A 24,894-nucleotide genomic window follows, 5' to 3' on the forward strand; every position below is an offset into this window, starting at 1 on the left:
ACCACAGCACTTTGGCGCAGAGGAAGCGTGTTGGGCTCATAACCCAAAGGTCCCTGGATCGAAACCAGGAAGTGCTAGCTCCTTTTTGGCCCCATACAAACTCCCTTTTGTCAACTGCAACACCACAAGAACGTTTTATGCCATCTGCTGCCAACCACCACTTCAAGGGAGTCAATTTAGGAATTTTATGACTGCTTTTGCTTTTCAGGGATCAGGCTTGTGATTTGGATTATTATAGCACTACGGTAGATGGTTTTGGGAAATGCAAAATGTGAGGAATACTTTTTTGAGAGAATACCCAAAAATAACCCCTCAACGTACGAAGTATAATTCATTCAACCTCCATTATATTTCACGTCGATGTAAAACATCAGCGATATATTTCACCCAACCTCTGTTATAATTCACCCAACATACGGTTATTTCCAACTTTAGAAAATATATTTCATCTAACAGGTGTTATAATTAGGGCTGGGATTCTTGATTTTTGAATCTGCACTCTACGGAAGAGGCCATCCCTGCACCACAAACTCCGGTACGTCTCTCTGTTGATCGCTAACATGACGTTTCAAGACGCTTCGTTTTTTAAACTAGAGCCGTACTCCCCGATGTTGAACCTGATCGTGTTGAAGAGCCGCATTACGACATCTTTGCGCGAACGAGTCGCGGCCTTTATGGGGCCACCGCCAGACGGACAGACTCAAAATGTGTTTCGCATGCAATACTTGGAACACACAGCTGATGAGGCAATTGCAGGTACTGTATTCAGTGCATTTATATTGTATTTAACTCAATAATGAATTAGGAATTGAGCCGAATCGTTTGCATGTCCATATGGCCCGCCTTGAACCGTTTTATGTCTGTGCTGAGAACATGGAAGACTTGAACGTTGGTGCTTGAGCCGTAGATGTCGTAGATGTGTTGCTTGGGTTGGTTTTAATTTACTTTCCATTAAATATACCGGTGTTCACAGTCAGGTGAAATATATTTTCGAAAGGTGAAATTAACCGTTAGTTGGGTGAATTATGTCGGAAGTTGGGTGAAATGTAATGGCCAAATTTCAATTCTGCGTGAAATATAATGGAGGTTCGGTGAATTAAAATGGGTGTTAGGTGAAATAAATCGGAGGTTGGTGGTAATATTTTGAAAAAAAGCTGAAATTAAACGCAAAGTGGTGTAACAGTAAAAGGATACGAGTTCCATCATCGTTGTTGTACAGTACATCATAGCATGCTATAGCTACCCAGTTAATATTTAACGTTTGCATTGATTTGATAAGGTGGTTGGTGAAGGAGGGGGTTATTTTTGGCGCGGTAAAACACCCAAAGTCTCATATCCTGGAAAAAAGGGAGAAACGAAGTATATACAAAGTTGTTTGGATGCAAGTTCAACTTGCATCCAAACAACTTTGTAATTATGGAAGAATGATTCGATTTCCGATTGTTAAGTGCAAGACTTCTGTCAACGTGAACACAAACCGCCATAAAAAAGTTGGACCAATAAAACACCCGATTCTCAAGAAAATTGTGGTATAAATGTTTAAACTTTATTCCATTTTTCGAATATGGCAACTTTTCTAGGAAAAGTTGCCGTTAAAAACGACCATTTTATGCCATTTTTATATAGCATCCAGACCTGACCTTATTTTTGTAGTTTCTTCAATATACTACTATGGTGCAAGTCACCTAAAGACTACAAATAAATGCCTTGACTTTCGACAGCTATTCCAACTTTGTATTGATATTATTTAGGAAAATATACCGTAATAACGATAGAACTGGAAAAGCCCAACAGAAGTTACGGTTCAGATTTTCGATTGGTGAAAAATTGATCGAGTAATAGAATTTAAACCAACCGGCGCCTTTTTGTACGGAGATATATGGAACCAGGTACATTTTGGCCGAAAAGTACTACGTAGTACTACTGTATATCTTGGTCTTTGTATTCAGCACTTATCCGTACAATCAATACTATTGGTCATAATTCTTACTCGAATGTACGAATAGTTTATGATCCAACATGTCAGATTTTGCTTGCGCATGAAGTGTCGTGTGTCAATGGTGGCCTTGGTGGCCGTGGCGGTGGCGGCGACCAACGGAGGGGACTTTTGGTCGAACTGGGACACCCGCCAAGTGTGCCATCCCCGCGTGCACGTGTCCCCGTCGACGGCGACTGGCTTGCAACGTGCGGTGCAGGCGGCATCACACGTCCGCGTGGCGGGTGCTGGCCACTCGTTCTCTCCCATCGTGCTCACCGAGCACACTTTGGTGACGCTCGACAAGTACACGGACGTCGTGGCTTTCGACGCCGACACAATCACAGTCCAAGCCGGTCGACCTCTATACGCTGTCAACGACTACTTGGCAGCCCACGGCCGCGCCTTGCCCAACCTTGGCGCCGTCGCCATTCAAACCGCAGGTAACGTATCCACCCACACTGCTGCAGCATCTAACCACCATCTTCATTTGAATGTTTGTAGCTGGTGTTACGCAAACGGGAACCCACGGCACTGGCAACACCGGTTGCCTCTCGGACAACATTATTGGAATGGATCTCGTCGTTGCCAATGGCACGTTAGTCAACCTCGGGCCCGGGCACGACCTCTTCGACGCGGCTCGCGTGGGCATGGGGGTGCTGGGGGCTGTGAGCACGCTCACGTTTCGCCATGTCCCCCTTTGGACGATGGAGCAAATCACGTTTACTCTGCCGCTGGCTACGTTTCAACTGCACCGCGCCGCCTTGCTTGCGGTAAGTGACATGCCACACGGGCAATTTTCGGTACTAGGAAGCTAAAAGTATACTATTATTTAATCAAAAGATATCTGAACTATATAGTTTCAAAAAAATGAATACAATTTAAAACGATGTATGAAAGTTTCCATAGTCAATTTTTGATCCTCGTTGAAATCTACTTGGATTATTATATTTTTTTTATCGACATCAATTTTCATAACATTGTGAATTTCCAAAACACCCGTGGTGGTTTTCTATTCCAGATTGAATCACGCCAGGGAAACTTCTAATTGGCTGCATACACTTGTTCTTTGTGTAAGAGCCAATCATATCCACTCAGAATTGGATATATTAGCCCATAAATATATTTTCATTTTGCTACAACGTGTCGGGGGGGTCTGTCTGACCCAGTTATGTGTACTAATAGACATTTGAGCGAACGCAATGGTACCTCAGTGGTCTACCAGCCAACACAGCTGTGACCGTCGTGCTTCGCGTGAACACAACGATGCCCATCACAAGTGGTTGCTGGGGCAACGTGTTTACGACAGTGCCTGCAACCCCCGCGCCATTCAACTGGACCAATTGGCCCGATGATACCAAGGCGTGTGTCGACCATAGCTACAAAGTACTCGGTCGAGACGGCAAGAACAACACAAACTTGTTTACGGAAATGGAAATGATGCTTCCCGTGGACTCTGACGCGGCGGCGTTGGCCGACATGTTGACCCTTCACGCAAACCTCGCCCCGCGTCACGACCCCAATGTAATGCCCGGCCACGTTTTTTTTCTATCTCTCTCTCTCTCTCTATATATATATATATACATGCGGCTTCCAGCTCTCGAGCCCAACAATACAATAATATTGATGTTTAATGGTAGGTGCCGCTGTTCTTGGGGTTTCGATATGTCGAACCGGATAACCTGTGGCTATCTCCGTTTTACCAACGGCGCACGGTGGTGGTTTCGACTATTGTATACCACCACGGCGAGTACGAAGGAGAAATCGACCGATACCATCGACACATGCAAGCGGTGCTGACGAAATACAAAGCCAGGCCCCACACGGGCAAAGCCAACTACTTCACCGCCACCGACATGGCCGCAGTATACCCCAAATTTCACGAGTTTGTGGCGCTCCAACGAGCGGTGGACCCCCACGGAAAGTTCCTTAACAAGTACATGCGACGGCTGCTCGTCCTCCCGACGTCTGCGACGACGTTGACGACAACCATGTCCACATGGTCGTATGAGGTAGGGTACGTGGCCATGGCGGCTGGTGGTTGTATGGTGTTGCTGGTTGGTGGAGCCACTCGTCAAGCGGCAGCATCTCGTGGATACCAACGCCTCTAACGACGTCTCCAGTTGCAGACATGCTCGTCGTGCGAGTCTACACGCGATATTGTTTGTCAAGACTAGTGTTATATAACACTGTGAGTATTCTTGTGACTATTAATCGTAATATACTAGTATATACGTACGTACTATTAATAGTGGTTCCTTTATTCTAAATTGCTATGATATTGTTAGTATATATATCTACATAGTATCGAGGGCAAAGCGGGGATCAAGCATACATACCCAATGCATGCGTCCAACAACACTACATAACACCCATGGTCCTGCCTTCTTCTTCTTCTTTCAATGGTTGTGGCACTTAGACTATTTACATACTTTAAAGTACATACATACATATAGACTCGTTTCGATCTCAGGCATATGTGGATTCAATCAGTCCATGATGAATGTCGCAGACGGCCTGGCGGCGGACTTTGAGCGTCGGCGTGAGCTCCCCTCCCTCGACGCTAAACTCCCTTGGAAGGAGCACGAACTTCTGGATAAAGTTGCCAAATGAGAGTTTGCTCGTGGCTTTGTTGACTTGGCGGAGCTGCGAGTCGAGGTACGTGGCGAGTTTCGGGCACGTTTGGGCTTGGGCCAACGTCGTCGCATTCGACCGAATCGACGACAGGAACGTCCGGACGGACATCTCCAGCTTGTCCGTCGGTCGATCCGCTTCATCCGACTCGACGCGCAGCGTAAACAAGGCGAGAAGGAACTCCCGCTGCTGCCCGATGACCATCGCATGCGACAGAATTGGAATCGTGCGCTTGAGCACAGTTTCCAGCGATACAGGGGCGATCACGGCGCCCCCAGCCGTCGTTACGAGCTCGTGCAAGGGTCCAGAAATCGAGTAAAACCCGTCGTCGTCCACGGCGCCTCCGTCCCCCGAGCGCAGCCACCCTTCCGTGTCTAGAACCAACCGTGTCTCAGCTTCGTTCTTGAGGTACCTATTTTAAGAAAGGTGTACAGTGTCACACAACGCCCAATCACTGTTCCGTCCGGTAAAAAAAAATCATCCGGACATACATCGTCAATCGACGACAGTTATAAGTAAACTAGATCGCACACACAAGGCCAAGCCACTAACTAGTAAGTGGATATATTGCCGATTTGATACACATTGGGGGAGGGGGTGCAATCGAATCGCGCCAACTAAACCGATCCACAATCGATCTGATTGGTTGAATTTCATTGAGAAGGTTTTGATTGGTTAATAATTTTGAGCTCATCTGAAGTAGCCAATCAAATCGATTTAAATTCCAACAAGAAACCCCGCCACAACACAATGAAATTTCACTCGAAAGCACGATATTGTTGTGTTTATGCTAAACTGGAGCGACACAATGGAGAATGAATCGACACAACCAACTACTAGTAATATACAGAAGAATCATCTATTGAGCCAATTAGATTGCAGGACACCATCATCAACGTCAAATTAGTGTATGACTTGAAATAGTGTGATACCAAGCACCCCACGACAACTTTTGACATAGAAACAATAATCGATCGATACTAGTAATTGTCAATTCATCACAAAGATTCAAATGTTGGGTAAAAGGACAATACGTACGTAGTACCCGTACAAAAGTGAATATAGTGTTACTGAGCCAACAACCGAGAGCCTGCCGACGTACCCCATCATGACATGCCGCCCGCGGACTAGGATTTCAGTCGACTGCTTTTGAAGTCGAATTTCTGTGCCGGGGAGTGGGCGTCCCACAGAGTGGAGCTTCCATCCGTACTGCATGTTGATGGTAGCGACGCCAGTGGTTTCTGACGCCCCAAAGAACGCAAGGATCGGCATGTCGAGTCCGCCGTAATACTCGGTGGTTTCACGGCGGAGGGGCGCCCATGTCACGGAAAACGATTTGCATCTACCCATCCCACGACCATCAAAAACCCTTTTGTTTTCTTCACCATGTCACATGTTTATGAAAGTAACCACCGTACCGATCCAGGCCCAACGCCGCCTTGACCTTGGACAGCACGAGCTTTTCTGCGATGCCGGCCCCACACGGAGACGCCCCAGTGCTCCCGTACTGACTTTGCACAGTCTTCTTCCATGCTCGGGACGTGGCAAATGAGACAAGGTGCTTCTTGAGCCCGGATGTCGCGCCTTGCACCTCGCGGAACTTGACCGCCATGGTGTCCCATACGCTCGGGATGCCGCAGAATCGCGTGGGGCGGATTTCTTTGAGGGTTTTGCCCAGGCGGGGACCATTCCGCACCACTGGGGCAAAGTACACTTCGTAGCCGACCCACAGCGGCAGCACGATGTCCACCAACTGCGCGGTTACGTGGGCCAATGGCAAGTACGACACGAGGACGTCGCGGTGGGACAGCTGCGATGACGTGGCGGCCGCTTCCATCGCCCACGCGTTGAAGCAAAAGTTGTCGTGCGAAATCATCACGCCCTTGGGGGTGCCCCCCGTCCCGCTCGTGTACACGATCGACGCGCACTGGCCCGCGGTAATCGCCTGCATACGTCGTCGCACGGTGCCTTTGGTGATGGCCAGTCCTAGGAAAAAGAAGAATTATATATATCATTGATAGTGAGAAAAATAGAAGTGATTGCATGTACAGATATAAAAGAAAGAAAAGGCAGAGTACACTGTGCACAATGGAATGCGATCTATATTTTCGTGGAATGTTTGATGGAGTTTAGTAAATATATATATAATAGAAGCGATTGCATATATATATATATATATTTATGAATGGGCAAAGTGCACTGTGCACAATGGTATGCGGTCTATATATCGTGAAGTCTTTGATGGAGTTTAGTAAATATATATATATATATATATAATAGAAGCGATTGCACATGATATATATATATATGTATGTATGAATGGGCAAAGTGCACTGTGCATTTATGGCATGCGATCTATATATCGTGGAAACTTTGAAGGTGGTATATATATATATATATATACCTTGCTCCAAAAAGGGTTGCCAACAGTACACTGGCAAGGATGATGCATACGTAGATGGGAGGTCGTGGCCCCACAACACGATCGCTTTGAGATGGGGCAACGACGGCTGAATGGACACAAACTTCTCGACGCTATCGACGCTGTCGCACACAATCACTCGCGCCTCCGAGTGATGTGCGATAAAGAAACTCAAATCCTTGGACGAGTTGACGTACATGCCTGGATGCATCCCTTGGTTGTTAGCCTCTCGTGAACATCATCAACCGAAAGACAGGATGAAATGCAGTACCCGTCGCGGCGCCGCCAGCCATGATCGTGCCAAGGTACGCGACGTTCCACTCGATTGCGTTGAGGCCAGAGATGGCAACCACATCGTGGGGCTGGATGCCGACATGGATCAAACTCTTCATGAACTCTTGGACACGGGTGTAGTATTGCCGCCATGTCAGGGAATGCCATTTGTCCTGCCACTTGACATGCACTGCTTTCTGGTAGCCATAGCGTTGGACGGTGCGTTGGAACGCATGGATTAATGTGGTGGCGGCGGGCGGCGGCAACGTGGACCGAGGCAACGATCGCGGCGCTTTCATCGGTCGCACTTGCACCACTTGGTCGACTTTGCTGGCCTAGACGGTCATGGCTTAGCAACATGGTTACAACGATCGACAGTGGACGTTACAACGAAAGGCAAGGCCACGGTCGTGTCCAGGCAGCTGCTGTCGTTGCCCGTGGATTGGCGAGAAAACGTCATGAGTATACTAGTATAATACTAGTACTACGCAAGATAGTAGTAGTAGTACGACGATGTAGATGTAGAGTATTCGAGACTGTTGCTACGAACCGAACGAGGACGGCGAGGAAGAAGCGCACCTTGGCCAGTGTTACTTCTGGATTAGCCAACGGCGCAAAAGCACAGGAAAAATAGAATCCCATTGTTCAATGCTGATACAAACATCCAGTTAATATATGATAAAAATGAAATAATATTTTCGAGCCCTCACGGTGGCTACAGTTCAAGAACGTCATAACGAGGTGTGTAGCAGCAACTTGCGATCCATTGCAACTGGACTTTGGAACCAGTTGTCATAAGCGGCTGTACGAATAACGTTACATGAAGACAATATGGTAGTCTTGACTGGGGTGGCTCCAATGGCGCATGCTAGAGACTTGTCAACTTTGCAATTGCTTCAAAATCACTCCTGTACTGGTATTTCATGGCAATGCACGTATACGGATAAAGTTGATCCAGCAAATCGCAACCCTTCTTATCCGGTGATTTCCAATTGCTACTAACGTTACTGTATTAATACAGTACTAACTTAGTAGTACTCTGGTAAACAAGTACCACTCCGTCCCAAATCACTAAATCACTGGCACGTTTGATGCTTGCCACATACTATTAATAGTAGTGGTTTTATGACCAATCATTGGATTTGTGTGAAATTTGTACCAATCAAAAGGGAAGAATCTTGGCTATATTGCCATTCTTCCAAACGCTGCGTGTGTAGTATTCGTCAAATAAACTCAGCCGCTCACAGTCAACCCAAAATTTTCAAATGTTCACCGGATTTGAAGAATGTATGGAGATTACCAGGTACTGTAGAATTTCTCAAACGAGAACGAGTGGCGCCGCTCCAGTGAACTCGCTGCTTTGAAAGCACTTTCTGGCCACGATATTGGCATTACCTAGTCCAACAACTATCGCCACTACCATCAAGCAGCGTCTAATCATGTCAACCGAACTCGGTGAAGAATGGGAGCCCGAGTGGCGGATGTAAACCGGATAAGTGTAAGTGAGTGAATGAATGGCCGTTCACATGTATCCGGATACTCAGTATGTACTACCGGTAGGTCTAGTAGCGTTACTATAGATTTGCCTCGGACTGCACACACATAATCTACTCTGTAGTACAGTAACGTTACACGACATTGAGACAAACTATTTCTCGTCTGTCAGAGTGCCACGTCATACAAATATCACCTACTAACTAGTACATCGAAGTGCAAATTCATCAGATCCGAATTATCAGTCATATGGCAACGTGAACATCAATATGAATCCGACATGGCTACGTCAGCCATCGGCACGGAGAGTTCGTCATCGCGGTGGTCGCGCACGCTTTGAAAGTACGGATGGGCCATCGCCTCCTTGGCCGTCAGCCGTTCCTGGTGGTCAAACTTGAGCAGTCCGTCCAAAAAGTCGAGCGCGTCCGCCGACACCAAGTGCTTGTTGTCGGGGGTGACGAACTTGTCCCAGGGCTTCTTCGAGTGCGTGCCGAGGATGCCGTCGTACTGCGGGTCCAGCTCCAAGTCGTATGTCGTTAGGTAGTCGAAGAGCTCCTCTGTGCCTTTGACTTTGGCGATCTTGACCAGTTGGTCGCAGTTGTCGTGGCCGTGGAAGAACGGCTCCTTCTTGAAGATCATGCCGGCCAACACACATCCCACGCTCCACATATCGAGCGAGTAATCGTACTCGTGCATGTCCACGAGCAGCTCCGGGCCCTTGTAATACCGAGATGCCACTCGAACGTTGTATTCCTGGTTTGGGTGGTAGAATTCCGCGAGACCAAAGTCAATGAGCCGCAACTGGCGCTTCTCGTGGTCAATCATGACGTTGTGGGGCTTCACGTCGCGGTGCATGATGCCGTTGGCGTGGCAAAAGTCGAGGGCTTTGAGGAGCTCGAACATGTAGTACCGAATGTCAAAGTCTGTGAGTGTCGGGTACAGCGACCTAAAGTTGTAGTTGTTGATGTACTCGAACACCAACGACGGAGTCTTCGACTGGACGTCGCGCACGACGTCGAGGAGCTGGATGATGTTGGGCCCTCCGCGCAGGTTTTGCAGGATCTTGATCTCCCGCTGGATCTTCTTCTTCTTGACAGGCTTGAGGATCTTGACACAGCATCGACTGCCGCTGGCGACGTGGACACCTTCAAACACTTCGCTGTACTTGCCTCGGTCCACCTTCCGACGCACTTCGTATGCGTCCTGGTCTGCCCACACCACGTCAAAGTTCTCGTAGTCCCAATACCCTCGAGGACGCGAGGCACACACGTCAGCGTAGACTCTGGAGCGGGACATGGTGCTTATTGCGCAAAATATCGAAACGTCGGATGGTATATAAAGGACGTAGATTTGAATACAATAAGATATGATTGAACGGAAATATTGAGTACAGTATGGTACAGTAGGTGTTGGAGCAACGAAAATTTTCGGTATCTTGGCTACTTGCACCGCTTCATGATCTACTTGAGCGTGGCGGAGTCGGATGCGTTCTCCGAGACTTTTGCCAAGCTCAAGGCGGCGCTCAGCAGCTCGTCCTCTGAGAAGGTACCGCCGCCAGCGCCGTCTGTAGGTTGCATGGTCATGGAGCTTCGGAAGCATCCCGCGGTCCATCGCGCCGTGGAAAGTGAAATCAAACGAGAAGGTGTCGCGGTGGTTGGTCAACTGCGACGGGAACATCAGCGACGGCGGGCCTTGGCAGAAGAGCGTCTTGCGTACATTCGAATGCGGCGGGAACACGTGCATCTTCATGCAGAGGAAATCCAACTCACGGTCGACGAGGACGTACGGGCTATGGACCACCACGTGGCTACCGTCCAAGCTATGGCAACCCGACGGCTGCAAGTGCTCCTCTTTGAATGCTTGGGCGAGATCCAAAAGGCGATAGCACGGGCCCAGCAGCGCGTTGAGACGCAGGAATCCAGTGTCGACTCGATGGTAGTATATGACACCTTCAAGCGTAGCCGAGCTCCTAATGAACTCTATCTTTAGGTGGCTACGTGTGAGCTGAACTATGCGTGGGCCATCTTTGCCAAACGGTGCGAAGAGCACTTCAGTGTTGCGTCGCTGGTGGACATTCCTCCCAAAATGCTCACTCCAAGCGCTACTTATGTCGAGAACCCGTCGTTTGTGGCCTGGACGACCGCCCTGGCTCCGTACTTATCAGCACAGCTGGATCTGCCACTGGCTAGCGCTACACTGGCATCGCCCGAGCTAACCATCACTCGCATATTAGCAGTGAACCAGAGAATTGGCACTGCTACTACTACTAGTCCATCCAAGTTTCCCGTTTCTTCGAGTACGCCATTCGCCGACGATCATGCGAAATGATGCTAACGCCTCCTCCGGTTTAGACAGCAAAACGCGGCTCGTGGTCCCCCGACACATCGGGGGCGTTGACGACACATGCATGGCGAGCCAGTTTCAATCGCTGCATCGATTGGTTGGGGAGTGGAGCGCATTGCACAGACCGAGTGCTTTCAAGCGACCCAAGAGCAAGGTCAAAGTACCGCCGCCGACACCTCATCCGCTGTTTCCGGACGGATTCACGTGCACCACGCCATTGAGTTCGTCCACGATTCGATGGCTCCCCCTAGTGCCTCACGGGTACTACTACTACTACTACTGCTACTGCTACTACTACTATTACTACAGTATTTACTAGAACCACTCCTACAGCTATATTCGTACACTCAACTCAATGGATCGTCGTCGTCGCGTTCAAAACATCCCCTTTGTTTGTGTTAGACCGCTCCAAGCACCTACAAACGGGTGCATTTACTATTGCCTCGACGATTTCCAACACACATGTCCGCCGCATACTACTGTTTTGTCATCTGAACCACAGCCACTGTCGTCCCTTGTCCGGATTGCCTCGCCAAACCTCCAGCAACATGCCGCCGTGGCCCAAACCACCGCCCTCGCCGCACGCTACCCAGCAAACTCACCAGCGAAGGAACCCCTACGGGATTTTGCAGGACCGTTTCGAATCACCCACGTCACTTCACACGACCACGTGGTGCGAGCTGTCCGTTGCACCAGCCCGCCGTCGTCGGCTTTGAATCGTGGGGACGACGAGAGTGTTGGTCCCTCTCCCGAACGAACGAGTATGCACTTTGCCCCAGCAAACGTATCGCATCTGATTCAAACGGCCACGTACATCGACATGCGGGGGACCCTCGCCCCCGACTTGCAAACAAACCTGCGCCTGCGGTACCCCCCGGAAACGTTTGGGTCGCATGTGCTGTCGCACTTGTATATGGCGGTGCCACACGACACCCGAGCTAGTAGTACTACTAGTAGTTCGAACCCCCTCTTGGAAAGCATCCTTCGCCCCATATCGTCGGACGCAGTACGCGCGTTGATCGCGACGTATGTCATCCGCGACCCTAGCGTACGTTGCATTAGAAGCGGCGGCACCAACAACTATACATGGATGAAGTTACGAAAAGGAGAAGCTAGCTAGCTAGCTAGCTGTACCTATTTGTGGTATGGCATTTTGAAAGACCGGTTGGTTGTTGCCATGTAGGTGATGATGGCTCAAGGGAGCTTGTATGCACTCTATCGACCGAGCTTTGGGTTTCAAGGCACGGCGTATTGTATCGTGGACACCCCTGGCTTGCTGCTGCAGTCACACACACCCAGTGCAAGTGCAGACGCCCCGTCCGCGTTGGTCGTTCAGTACACTACCACCGGAACGAACGCTGGTCAATGTGCCATCTCCACTGGAGTCACGAAGGGTGACTTGCCATCCTTGGCTGCATCGTCGTCCATATTGGGCTCGTTTTGCAGTTGGCGATCGTGCCTGGACGAAGCAGCAGCCCAAGGTACCACGAGTCATCTGTGTGCAGCCCACCACCGCCTTGAAGTACGCAGTCTGTCGACAAGGTGGAGGATATTAAGCTGTAATCATTGTAGCCATTCTTGACACCCGAAGAGCGCGTGCAGGTCCTGGGTGGCCACTCCACGCACCGCGGAAGGTGTGACGACGTGATGGCCCCCGCCATGGAGATACGTCAGATCAAACACTCGAGCTCTCTATTAGAGGTAGTAGTTGGGGAAATCAGAGGCTTTTAGTCGACGCAATAGTATTATAAATGTTTGCTCATGAATGGAGGCTGTAGGAGCTCTTAAACCAGCAACTTCGAACGACGTTGGTCTCGTTTCTACAAAAGATGGCCACTGAAGGGTCGAACCGTGCTCTGCTTGCCCATTTCTCGGCGTGGAACCCCGACACTTGTTCATCGTTGAATGCGTCCCAAGATGATGATGCCATGCCCTTGGAAATTATTGCAGAAAAGGATATGTTAGAAGCAATTTGGCAAGTGGAGCGAGCAGCGACGGACGAAGTCAAGACGCTCGTGGCGTTGGGTATGGATATCTGCACACTGCGTCAAAGTGAATTGTGTGTGAATATGCCTATTCTAGGGGTGTACCCCACGGCAGAGCTCGGCCTGCTTCGCCAAAAGCAAGACCCCGTAAGTAGCATGTTTTTTAGGATTAAAAAGTGACCATTCCCGGAAGATATTGACCACGTACATATAGACCCACACGGCATTGCAGGCCAGTAAACGAAAGCTCAAGTTGTTTCGCGCTCGTCGACAAGAGGTACTGTATAGTACTTAGTTGTTGCTATAAATGACCCTAAATACTAGTATTATTGGAAATCCTAGGAAGACGACAGACTAATTAAAGTAAAAGACAAGCGACCGCCGCTTCTCTCGACTTCCAAGTCGTGCCCGATCGTGTCCAAGGCAAGAAAGCGTCGTGATGGCTTCAAAATGTAATTTAACAACGACTAACTACGAGAATCATGGAATGAACATAAACAACATTTCTTACTTCCAATATGAAGCGCTCCCTAAATTGTATATAATTCGCTTCCTTCCATTGCATATTCAAGCGACATGGCATCGTCATCACCGTTTATTTGGGGCAAATGCCAAATAACCCCGTGCACCATATAAACCCCGAAACACCGGAACCCCGAAACCCCTTCGTTAAAGTACGACTCCTATAAGCATCCGGATAAGTCGACTGGCTAATCGAACTTTACTGGATTTCCTTCCCCACCCAGTAGTCCACCATCCAAATAACCTCGACCGCCGACGATGTCCCGCGCCAGAGTGTATGCCGACGTGTGCGAGTCGCGGCCGCGTGAGTATTGGGACTACGAGAACTTGAACGTGAGCTGGGGGGACCAGGACGCGTACGAGGTGTGCCGCAAGATCGGGCGCGGCAAGTACAGCGAAGTGTTTGAAGGCGTGAACGCGTCCAACGGAAGCAAATGCGTCATCAAGATCCTCAAGCCTGTCAAGAAGAAGAAGATCAAGCGCGAGATCAAAATCCTGCAGAACCTGAGCGGCGGGACCAACATCGTCCAGCTCCTCGACGTCGTGCGCGACCCGCAGTCGAAGACCCCTTCGCTCGTGTTTGAGTACATCAACAACGCCGACTTTAAGACGCTGTACCCGACGCTCACGGACTTTGACATTCGGTACTACATCTTTGAGCTGCTGAAAGCCCTCGACTTTTGCCACGCCAACGGCATCATGCACCGCGACGTGAAGCCCCACAACGTCATGATTGACCACGAGAAGCGCCAGTTGCGGCTCATTGACTTTGGTCTCGCCGAATTCTACCACCCAAACCAAGAATACAACGTTCGAGTGGCAACTCGCTACTACAAGGGCCCGGAGCTGCTCGTGGACATGCAAGAGTACGATTACTCGCTCGACATGTGGAGCGTGGGATGTGTGTTGGCCGGTATGATCTTCAAGAAGGAGCCGTTCTTCCACGGCCACGACAACTGCGACCAACTGGTCAAGATCGCCAAAGTCAAAGGCACAGAGGAGCTCTTCGACTACCTAACGACATACGACTTGGAGCTGGACCCGCAGTACGACGGCATCCTCGGCACGCACTCGAAGAAGCCCTGGGACAAGTTCGTCACCCCCGACAACAAGCACTTGGTGTCGGCGGACGCGCTCGACTTTTTGGACGGACTGCTCAAGTTTGACCACCAGGAACGGCTGACGGCCAAGGAGGCGATGGCCCATCCGTACTTTCAAAGCGTGCGCGACTACCACGAGAGCAAGAAGCAGCCCGACTACACGTCCAGCCCGTCCGACGCCAGCTCATAAACAAGACAAATATCCGTGCAGACTTTTCCTCGTTCCCTGCCTCCATGCTTACGCGTACGAGGTGTGCCGCAAGATCGGGCGCGGCAAGTACAGCGAAGTGTTTGAAGGCGTCAACGCCGCCAACGGAAGCAAATGCGGCATCAAGATCCTCAAGCCTGTCAAGAAGAAGAAGATCAAGCGCGAGATCAAAATCCTGCAGAACCTGAGCGGCGGGACCAACATCGTCCAGCTCCTCGACGTCGTGCGCGACCCGCAGTCGAAGACCCCTTCGCTCGTGTTTGAGTACATCAACAACGCCGACTTTAAGACGCTGTACCCGACGCTCACGGACTTTGACATTCGGTACTACATCTTTGAGCTGCTGAAAGCCCTCGACTTTTGCCACGCCAACGGCATCATGCACCGCGACGTGAAGCCCCACAACGTCATGATTGACCACGAGAAGCGCCAGTTGCGGCTCATTGACTTTGGTCTCGCCGAATTCTACCACCCGAACCGAGAATACAACGTTCGAGTGGCCAGTCGCTACTTCAAGGGCCCGGAGCTGCTCGTGGACATGCAAGAGTACGATTACTCGCTCGACATGTGGAGCGTGGGATGTGTGTTGGCCGGTATGATCTTCAAGAAGGAGCCGTTCTTCCACGGCCACGACAACTGCGACCAACTGGTCAAGATCGCCAAAGTCAAAGGCACAGAGGAGCTCTTCGACTACCTAACGACATACGACTTGGAGCTGGACCCGCAGTACGACGGCATCCTCGGCACGCACTCGAAGAAGCCCTGGGACAAGTTCGTCACCCCCGACAACAAGCACTTGGTGTCGGCGGACGCGCTCGACTTTTTGGACGGACTGCTCAAGTTTGACCACCAGGAACGGCTGACGGCCAAGGAGGCGATGGCCCATCCGTACTTTCAAAGCGTGCGCGACTACCACGAGAGCAAGAAGCAGCTCGACTACACGTCCAGCCCGTCCGACGCCAGCTCATAAACAAGACAAATATCCGTGCAGACTTTTCCTCGTTCCCTGCCTCCATGCTTGTGCTTACTTAGATCATGGCTTTCTTCCAAGCGTTAAGGCAGCAGCTATAGCTTTCTTTCTATGCCCAAGGCAAAAGGCAAAAGCTAAGATGGCCGGGGGCTACTATAAGCATATATCCATTGTAATTGCACGTGCACATGAATATAATCCAAACAGGCAGGGGGAACAAAAAATAACATATTATACTGAAGTAGTACAAGGTTTTATAGTTTTGACAGTTTTAGTAGACATATTATTTGATGGAAGATAAATAGCATACCACAGCACTTTGGCGCAGAGGAAGCGTGTTGGGCTCATAACCCAAAGGTCCCTGGATCGAAACCAGGAAGTGCTAGCTCCTTTTTGGCCCCATACAAACTCCCTTTTGTCAACTGCAACACCACAAGAACGTTTTGGCGATGCCATCTGCTGCCACCACCACTTCAATCTCTCGGGGGGCAAAGTCGTCTCTTAGTGCAACATGTCGTCGGGTTACTAGTAAGTACAAAGTCGTACCAGTAGTGGTTAAAGGGATACGAGTCCCATCATCTTTATTGTACATATACACTAGCATGCTATAGCTACCAAGTTAGCATTTGCATTGATTTGATAAGGTGGTTGGTGAAGGAGGGGGGGGGTAACTGGGGTAAAACACCATGTGGTGGAGTGATTGCAGTGAGATGATTGGGCGTATAAATCATTATTTCACTCACGGGAGTTTGGATTGTAGCTATTGAACCTTGCGAGCTTTATGATAAGTAAGACCGTACTTGAACAGGATCATTTCTATAGTGCAGTCATCTTTACTTTGTTTTCCAAAGTAGACGATACCAATAACTTTGAGGATCGGAAGTGACCCCCTTCGTTGACTCGGGATGTCGGCGCACGTGCTGTGGACGCAAGTCCGGGTCGTGGCTGTTGATGAACGTCCACTGTTGCTATTCCAAGACAGTGTGAGCGGAGGCGGGTGATATGAGAAGTTGTAAGTGTCGTTTTTTGTTCATTTTTTTTCTTGCCACATACAAACCAACATACAATGCAACTCGTGTGCTACTCAACTCCTCTCCACCATAACCATGACAACGCTGCCGTAAGTCGCAACTGTTGACAGGCTCAAACTCTTTCGATTTCATGTTTCATTCACATCAACACGGGAGACGTGGAGCGGTTTCCTGTCAATTGCTGGCAGGTCTACACCGAATTCTCTCCATATATCTCTAAAAAGGAAGTCCATGAGGACGTGAGCCACCCCTCGCTTTTCTGGATGGATAAACAGCTCGTCATGTTCGAAACCGCTGTGGTAATTTGGGCCTGGAAGTGGAACAGTATGCTCATCTTGTGGGGGGACACGCCCCCCCTCTCTTGGTTTAATAAAACTTCCAAAGGTCGATACGAGACAATAAATTCGTGGTGGTCATTACATGCGGCTTTACACTTCATTGTTGATGGACAGGACAAACGTATCTTGGGTTGTGCCGTACGACCCCTTGTCTTGACCGCCCTGAGATTGAAATCAACATGATGAGCAAATCACGCATATAAGCAATGCCAACAAACAGACATCCGAAATAAATCGATTCTTGGCGATTCACATGTATAATGTCTTGGATGATCGATAGCTCACACACATACTTATACATACCTGCAAGTAGAGCATTTTGGTTTGCTTGGGAAAAGTAGACGCGCGCCGGGCCCTCCGACTTCTGTACATCGCCACAACACCCCCAGCCACAGCACAAAAACACTACAAGACACAACGAGATGTCATTATTCTAGAGACAACCAGGAATTTGGACGGAATAGCATGCCAAATGATGGTTCGTACACAGAGGAGCAGGACACGATGCTGTAGGTCCATCAACGCTACGACCATCGACTTTTTGAGAGGCGGGCGAGAGCATGCCACCCCAGTTGCCTCGTCTTCATCGCACTAGCAAAAAGAAAACAGGCAGGTCAGTGAATATAGCGTTGTTTACGAACCAGCTACTACCACTCCTCGGATCATTTCTGTACTCAATTACATAGTGCTGCGAAGGTCAAGACACCCCACCACCACCACAATCATCATCATAATGCAAATTATTATATATCTGAATGGATGGCTTAGACACAAGACTACCTTACCTGACACGCCCCCCCCACACACGTGCCTTGATTTGAACACACTTGGCTTGTCACGTCGTTGCGAGGACATTCCAATGCTGAACAGTCGACGCCCGTGTACCCAGCGGTGCACACACATCCTGCTGACGTCCACACACCCATATTGGAGCAAACATTGACACTGCACAAGTCTCGGGGGTTGCGTGGGCACCTTTGCACGTGATTTTCCATCAATCATTCATGAACTGAAACTTCGGCTACATGATTGTCCTATAGACGTACGTGATGGTGCCAGTGTAGTTGGCTCCCGTCTCGTCCTCCACCGCAACTTGAATCGACGATTGATTGAACGGACAAGACACGACCGAAGTGCCCACGGCGACTTGTAGCGCTGTGGGTGTGCACCCTTGGACGGCAAAGCAGTACGACGACAACGTCGACGCTGGCGGCCTATAAAATAGTAGTTAGTGGGAGTACAGTAACGAGGAAACCTGTTCCCAGTTCAGGGCAATAAAATAGCCCAACGTACGGTGAGGATGAAGGCTTGGAGAGGGCGCCCCGGAAACATAAACTCGTGAGCCCAATCTTCTCCAAAAGAGATCCGCGAGCCGATGGCTACAGTCGTGTCAGGTTGCTTTATATATATATTGTAGACTTGTCAACAGGAGACGTACGGTGGCGCCAAACCCGCGGCAGTCCGACCCACTGAGGGGAACGTACCGAGGGCAATAGTTGGCCTTGTCATCGGTGCCACCTGTTTAGTGTTAGCGATCAAACATGAACAGAGAACCCCTGTGATCGATCGCCATGTCAACTCAAGGGGACGTTCGTACCAATCGTGGGGCTGTTAAAGTACTGAAACGCAGCTGGGATCGGTGATGCAAACTGGCCCAAGTTGCACACGCCTTTGCTCGTGTAATCGGGGGTACAATCTTGATCCGACGATCTGTAGCACAGCGGGGCCTTCCACTCGGTACATCGGCCCCTACAACATGTCATTCCATGAATGTAAAAATGTTATGTTTCCTTACGTGGCCAACGCACACCCCGCCAAATGGCCGTATCGCAGCGGCTAGTTGGTTCGTTGATTAGTTAGTGCCAATATTGAAAAGACTGCCTACCTGCGCTCGGGTATAGTTGACTTGGTACCACCCGCTGTCTTCAAAGGCGGCAAGGGTGAACGCGGAATAGATGGGGTTGGCGCTGGTCGTGGCCATCATATACTCTATTATACCCCCCCTTGGTGTTAGAGGTAGGAGAAGATAGCCTCAGGATTGGCACGGTTGAGTTTTACCGTTCAGATACAGGCGCTTGGCCCAATGGCTGGAATACGATAGGGCGTTGTCGCTCTGGAGCTCCCCTCCCGGCACCGTGGAGCAGCCAAAGTACTCTTGGGCCAACTGTTTGACTTTGGGGGTGACGAGGTGGGTGATTTTCGTTCCGTTGGGGCCGTTAGTTTGCTGCACGGGGGGTCCCTCCCCTGTATTTCGTGGTTTGTACGACCCAAACAGCATGGCAGAGAACCCCAGCGCGTGCGACAGTTCATGCAAAATCGTGCCAAGCTGCGCCATACGTTTGGCGGGGTCGGCGCTAAGCCTACAAAACCGGATGTCAACACTGAATTGAACCTAGAGCGTATGAAATTACATACTTTTGGGGGCCAAAGTTCACTTGCGCAGACACGGGGCGGCCATATTGATCGGTGTTGCAAGGGATCGCCCACGCTACAATGCCCGCAGCGACCGGTCGCGACGTCACGTGCAGCAAAAAGTCGGCGTTGGGCGTGCCGGGCGTTGAAAACTGAGCGGGAAAGTTGCCAGTACAACACGCCCAGTCCGTGGGGTTGCCGCATTTTAAACCGTCCACCTATTACAAACATATAAACATTGGAGATTTATTCCAGGAACAATTCATAGAGCAATGGATGGGCACGACCTTCAGCGTCTGAACAGGGGGCACCGACAAGATCGAGCCAAAGTAGTCTTGTGCTTGGGGCAGCAACATGCCCGTGATAAAATCCAATTTGTCCTGAATGAAATAATATCAAGAGGGGATTAGCATGTTTGTCAGTGAGGAAGGGGTCGTCGACATTATTATTAATGCAATCCAAGGTATGTACATCGGTGAGGATATCGTTGGCCGTGCAATTGTAGTTTTTCCCGTCGAGTGACACAATGTCCCCCACACGAGTGCACGCAAACCCATGATCCCTAGTAACCACATATAGTTGTGGAAAGATTGAAATCATCCAGCCAAAGTGATGTGTACGGATCCTTTACGTGTGTAGCTTGGAGAGGTCAAACGCGATACGAAGTGGTTGGTATGTTGCCGCGCTCAACGATCGACGGGCGTTATGACCGTCGTCGTGTGGGGTCACGTCGGCCAAGATCTGATGGTTCTGCATTGAAGCAGGGTCCATCGAGTTCTACGGCGAAGGAAAGTTAGTTGTTTAGGTCAAGCCCGCAGAAACTCCAAGGTACCATAAACCGATCAATCAAGTGATCGTGCCCGCATTTGTCATTGTCGCCACTAGACGCGACCGCAACGGTTGTCCACAGCAAGATGACCAGTGATCGGATGTGCATGGTTTCTTGGTGGCGTCGTTGGTCAAATGACGCAATGATCGACACCACGTATGCACTTACGAATGTCGTACAGTACCCATGTTGGTACAATGACCTTTGGATACCCACTCGACAGCGCAATTCTCACTCAACGCCATTTTGTAACGACGCCACTCAAAGCAGCAGAGATCGCATGCGCCTAGCAAAACACCCTGAAACGCGTCAATACAATCGATTACAGGAACGTTATTTTCGATATTCCTGTATCTACCTTTGGTACAGTTCTGTGCTTTGGTCTTGTTATCGTGCCTGATGACGTGCAATCAAATCGCCGATGGAACGGTTTCATTATGAAACGGTTCCGTCATGGTGGGATTGCGATGACATCGTTTCAGCAGGAATGTTGGTTTTGTCGTAGAAATGCACTTCCATTGAGTACAGTACTGTAAGTAGTACAGTATTGTCAAGTCGATTCGAAATTGGTGTGGGGGGCCTCAATCGAATGAGCAGATTAACCAAATCAGCAGATAATCGATTGACTAATCAAAACCGAGATCAAGAATCAACTAGCCAATCAAATCTACTCTTCGACCAATTGTACATCCGAATTAGTGTGTGATGATGTGAAACTGGACGACAGAAAAGACAAACAGTGGGGGACTTCACGAACTGTCACAAACTTTATTTGTGAGTCAATCGATAGATTTGGCAAATCAGCACAAAAGTCCAAATATATTTATTGGGTTTGACTACTTTGAATGACCATGCGATAATAAGAGTACAGGGGCAGAATGAAGACGCTTGAACACATAATTTGTGCTGGTCACTCCAGTATTTCTAGTGGAACTGCTCCGACTACAGTAAGCTTACTATTACTTCGAAGTAATACATAAATTGGTGTTGTTTTGCTCAGCAGTATTGTCATTTTAACATGGGCGATGCTGGATGGTTCTCATATATTACAACCACACCACAAACAAGACGACTGGTGGTTAAGCGCCGACAATGGGGAACGGGCCAGAGATGGGGTTGGCGTGCTGGGTCTTGGTGGACGCTTTCACGAGCGAGTAGTCCAGGTGGGGGAACTTGGCGGCGTTGGCCGCGTACGACTGCGCGGCCCACGTCACATCCAAGTTGTCCACTGTCATCTCCCACCCTCGTTGGTACTGCTGGAGCTGCTTGTCATACGGGTAAAAGTAGAACCCGCAGTGGTCAGGGTCGTTTTCTCGCAGTTCCGACGCCACCGGTTGAAGCGTATGGGCAATGTCCATAAGCAGCATCGGGGGAAAGCACACATCATGCGACACTGCGCCTTTGGTCGAGTTGTACTCAAACAGACACAGCACGTTGAAGTGATCACCGACACTCGTGAGGTTGCGTCTGTAGTACGCGAGCGACGGGTCGCACTTGGTCTTGTCCAGGCAGAGGAGGGTCAGCGGGGCGATTTGGCTCTGCGCGTCCAGACGAACTGCTTCGGTCAAGCACATGTCTAGGCTGGCGTTGGCTACCACCGACTTGGTCGGCCCCGCAAACGAGTTGGTTTGAATCACCCCCGTGCTACCCTGGCACGAGTACCAGTTGTTTGGGTTGGCCGAGTTCGGGCACGCGGCGCGCTCTTCGAATGCCGTGATCGTCTGCAGCCAGTACCGGATGCTGTGGCTGCCGCGGGCGTGCTTGGGTCCCAGCACTGGATCAACTCCGTCCCACCACGAGTTCTTGAGGATGTACCCGCCCGTGGCCCCGTCCTGGGTGCGGTAGTTGTCGTTGTATCCGACGATTGTCATTGCGTGGCCCCCTTCGCTCTCCATACCGTAGTGCGCAATGAACTCACCGTCCATGTTGTAATCTTCACCTTCGCCCACGGGAATGCAGCACGCAGTTTGGAACGAGTTGGGCGGACATAGCGTGCACTGTGGGGATGCCACGTCACAGCGAGGGTCCTTGGTCAAATCCCCCACACACGGTTGGTAGTGGGTCAGCACAGCCATCTCCGTGCTCAATGCCATGGCCCTACGAATAGAGCACGACAATGAACCCCTTGAATGGCATGTCTTGTCGGAGTATATTTGGACAAGTTAGATAGGAAGGTAGCCCCCCACATACTAGACTATGCACCAAGGATCATACATATATATATATACACTAACGCATCAAGGATACATCAACTGGGCCCACTGCACATTGCATGACGGAATATGGTCAAGTCATCTTCAGAACTTGGCTCCCATACATATTATCAAGTCGATACGAAATTGAAGTGGGGAGCTCAATCCATACCATCGATCGACCAATCAAAACACAGAACACGAATCAAGTAGCCAATCAAATTCTCTATCAATCATTCCACATCGAATTAGTGTATGACTGAAAGTAGTGTGCAGAGCGACACTTTTTTAATTCAGCATCAGAAATCGACGATGAATTTGGTAAATCAGCACCAAAATCCAACTTTATGGCTGAAAGCACGATTGATTGCTCCATTGCAATGGATATAGAATAATGCACCAAATATGGAATGGAAATAGAATAATGAACCAAATATGGCTAGTGTAGTCGTCGTATTTGTACCGCTTGTCTGTAACCAACGCGCGCTTGATGTCGTCGGCGTCGATGAGGGTCGAGTACTTGTTGACGGTGACCTTGAGGGGGTTGGTTTTCTTGGCGGCTTCAGTTTGGCCGGGGCATACGGTGTCGCTGCCAGGCGCGGCCACGTAGGGGCAGACAGCATCTGGGAAGATGGAGATGTCTTTGGCCAGGAGGGGCAGCTCCAGCACGAAGCCCCCCTCGGTGGTGTTTTGAGTCGCCGTGAAGTAACACTTGTTCTTGTCCACGGTCGTGCACAGCCGGAGCAAATCGGCGCCGTAAGCTTGTTCCGACAACGACACGTACGTGTTAGGGGCCAACCACCCGTTGGCGATGCCTTGTTGGCGGTACGTGTATTCGAGGACGGAGATCGTAGCAAAATCCCAGCACGTGCCGCGCAAGTCCTGCGTCTTGCGCGGCGTGACGTGGTCCACAGCATACTTGTGCGGTAGCGCCGCCAAAGGTTGAGCTGGTTGTTTGGCGGTGTTGACCTTCGGGTTGAACGGGAGGATGACGTTCGCGCCGGCGTGGCTATTGCTCTTGGACGACATCGAGGTCCTACAAGATACATAATATGGACATGCGTGTCATTCAAAAGTGTTAACAAGGTAGGCTAGAGGTGGCCGTACATTTGTTGTTGCATGGCCGACAAGGTTGCAGCTTGCTGGTTCATCATGCTGTGCAACGTCGCGCAGTAGCCCACCCCCATGACCGTGAGCGATGCACCCACGGCGATTTGCTTCCACGAGTACTCGGTGGACTTGCGCGAAATGCGCACAGCGTTGGCCTTGAGCTCTAGAGAGGTGATGGTCAAGGGTTGCGAGTACTGGGCATGCCTTCGATAACGTTACCTCGGGATTCAGAGCCGTACGGAAGCATGGAGCGGGTGTGATGTGCAAGGACGGAGGGAAATCCAAAGTGACGCCTGCCCTTCAACGCTGGCATCAACCAGATGGTTGAAGGACAGACCCATGTGGCCATGTGGCCCAACGACATACAAAGGCAAAGTGCATACATACACTCTGCTTTTTCCACCCATTATTGTAGTCAACTCAGATGATGTTCGATGTAATGTACGAAAGTACACTATCAATACAACCATAACGTTTAACAGTACAAGAATTCGTACGAACTGCTGTACTGTGCTTTTGATCGCTGAGTATTTGATCTCAAGTTTGATGTGTTTCAAACCCATTAACTGTAAAGTTACTGTAACATTGCTCATTTTAGCTGCGTTCCTTGACAATAAAAAAATGTGAATAAATTCTACAAGTACACCGGAGGTGGTACTTCTTACGTAGCTCTACCGTACAGTATTACTGCTGTAGTAGTATTAATACTAAGGTAAACCATCAATATCGCGAACACTTTTTGTGCACTAAAATGTCAAATGTTTGAAGCACTCTACCACAAAATGTCCCTCAAATGAAAAAAATCTAAGGGTAGCGTTGGAAAATATAAATCTCCAGCTGCATTTTTTAGTGCCAAGAAGTGCCTGAAATATCCCAATACTCGATTTGAGTTTGGAAATAATAGCGTCACGTTAAAGAATTGGTGAAACTTTTTTGGCTTTGTATTTCGCGAACGGTCGTAATATCTTAGTTTTGTATGCATGGAATATTAATTTTAAAAATATTATACCTGGGACAACATAAAAATGAATTTAGTTTTGAACTTCAAGGTGGTTT

At 49.6% G+C, this 24,894-nt stretch overlaps 7 protein-coding genes and 2 non-coding genes across 12 annotated transcripts; 5 read left to right on the top strand and 4 right to left on the bottom strand.

Moving 5' to 3' along the window:
* The first annotated feature begins 5 nt into the window (after window positions 1-5).
* On the top strand, window positions 6-77 carry H257_04903. The gene has a single exon. It is a non-coding gene; the product is annotated as a tRNA-Met (tRNA).
* Window positions 78-1,955: 1,878 nt separating this feature from the next.
* On the top strand, window positions 1,956-4,220 carry H257_04904. Of its 2 annotated transcripts, XM_009829559.1 has the most exons (4): window positions 1,956-2,418; window positions 2,480-2,748; window positions 3,161-3,499; window positions 3,616-4,220. In XM_009829559.1, exons 1-4 carry the CDS (start codon window positions 2,010-2,012, stop codon window positions 4,084-4,086), a joined length of 1,488 nt encoding a protein of 495 aa, XP_009827861.1. In that variant the 5' UTR covers window positions 1,956-2,009; the 3' UTR covers window positions 4,087-4,220. The 2 variants fall into 2 exon arrangements, with proteins under 2 accessions (XP_009827861.1, XP_009827862.1); XM_009829560.1 differs by having other exon boundaries at window positions 1,956-2,748.
* A 137-nt stretch (window positions 4,221-4,357) lies between these two features.
* On the bottom strand, window positions 4,358-7,972 carry H257_04905 (hypothetical protein). 3 transcript variants are annotated; one of them, XM_009829562.1, is made up of 7 exons: window positions 7,855-7,972; window positions 7,693-7,788; window positions 7,303-7,639; window positions 7,014-7,232; window positions 6,028-6,595; window positions 5,712-5,951; window positions 4,358-5,021 (listed from the first exon to the last, which is right to left on the bottom strand). In XM_009829562.1, the coding sequence occupies exons 2-7, from the start codon at window positions 7,762-7,764 to the stop codon at window positions 4,445-4,447; spliced, it is 2,013 nt and encodes a 670-aa protein (XP_009827864.1). In that variant the 5' UTR covers window positions 7,765-7,788; window positions 7,855-7,972; the 3' UTR covers window positions 4,358-4,444. The 3 variants fall into 3 exon arrangements, with proteins under 3 accessions (XP_009827864.1, XP_009827865.1, XP_009827863.1); XM_009829563.1 differs by lacking the exon at window positions 7,693-7,788; XM_009829561.1 differs by having other exon boundaries at window positions 7,693-7,972.
* Window positions 7,973-9,015: 1,043 nt separating this feature from the next.
* On the bottom strand, window positions 9,016-10,146 carry H257_04906 (CMGC/CK2 protein kinase). Its single transcript, XM_009829564.1, has one exon. It carries the CDS (start codon window positions 10,092-10,094, stop codon window positions 9,063-9,065), a length of 1,032 nt encoding a protein of 343 aa, XP_009827866.1. The 5' UTR covers window positions 10,095-10,146; the 3' UTR covers window positions 9,016-9,062.
* A 37-nt stretch (window positions 10,147-10,183) lies between these two features.
* H257_04907 (hypothetical protein) lies at window positions 10,184-13,627 on the top strand. Its single transcript, XM_009829565.1, has 10 exons — window positions 10,184-10,733; window positions 10,788-11,094; window positions 11,150-11,402; window positions 11,544-12,189; window positions 12,325-12,663; window positions 12,714-12,842; window positions 12,920-13,166; window positions 13,224-13,273; window positions 13,341-13,403; window positions 13,469-13,627. The coding sequence occupies exons 1-10, from the start codon at window positions 10,254-10,256 to the stop codon at window positions 13,580-13,582; spliced, it is 2,628 nt and encodes an 875-aa protein (XP_009827867.1). The 5' UTR covers window positions 10,184-10,253; the 3' UTR covers window positions 13,583-13,627.
* A 279-nt stretch (window positions 13,628-13,906) lies between these two features.
* Window positions 13,907-15,926, top strand: H257_04908 (CMGC/CK2 protein kinase; the record flags this gene model as incomplete). The annotated part of the gene is made up of 2 exons (XM_009829566.1): window positions 13,907-14,919; window positions 14,960-15,926. 2 exons carry the CDS (start codon window positions 13,907-13,909, stop codon window positions 15,924-15,926), a joined length of 1,980 nt encoding a protein of 659 aa, XP_009827868.1.
* Window positions 15,927-16,239: 313 nt separating this feature from the next.
* Window positions 16,240-16,311, top strand: H257_04909. Its single transcript has one exon. It is a non-coding gene; the product is annotated as a tRNA-Met (tRNA).
* Window positions 16,312-17,362: 1,051 nt separating this feature from the next.
* H257_04910 (hypothetical protein) lies at window positions 17,363-20,688 on the bottom strand. The gene is made up of 16 exons (XM_009829567.1): window positions 20,540-20,688; window positions 20,339-20,484; window positions 20,179-20,269; window positions 19,995-20,087; window positions 19,711-19,925; window positions 19,354-19,655; window positions 19,181-19,284; window positions 19,091-19,131; window positions 18,893-19,044; window positions 18,734-18,813; window positions 18,589-18,674; window positions 18,342-18,509; window positions 18,081-18,270; window positions 17,782-17,886; window positions 17,599-17,700; window positions 17,363-17,457 (listed from the first exon to the last, which is right to left on the bottom strand). The coding sequence occupies exons 1-16, from the start codon at window positions 20,642-20,644 to the stop codon at window positions 17,386-17,388; spliced, it is 2,052 nt and encodes a 683-aa protein (XP_009827869.1). The 5' UTR covers window positions 20,645-20,688; the 3' UTR covers window positions 17,363-17,385.
* A 775-nt stretch (window positions 20,689-21,463) lies between these two features.
* H257_04911 (hypothetical protein) lies at window positions 21,464-24,168 on the bottom strand. The gene is made up of 4 exons (XM_009829568.1): window positions 24,058-24,168; window positions 23,836-24,001; window positions 23,192-23,764; window positions 21,464-22,633 (listed from the first exon to the last, which is right to left on the bottom strand). The coding sequence occupies exons 1-4, from the start codon at window positions 24,149-24,151 to the stop codon at window positions 21,616-21,618; spliced, it is 1,851 nt and encodes a 616-aa protein (XP_009827870.1). The 5' UTR covers window positions 24,152-24,168; the 3' UTR covers window positions 21,464-21,615.
* Between the last annotated feature and the right edge of the window lie 726 nt (window positions 24,169-24,894).

This window comes from Aphanomyces astaci, assembly GCF_000520075.1.
Source record: "Aphanomyces astaci strain APO3 unplaced genomic scaffold supercont1.9, whole genome shotgun sequence".
Lineage (NCBI taxonomy): Eukaryota > Oomycota > Saprolegniomycetes > Saprolegniales > Verrucalvaceae > Aphanomyces > Aphanomyces astaci.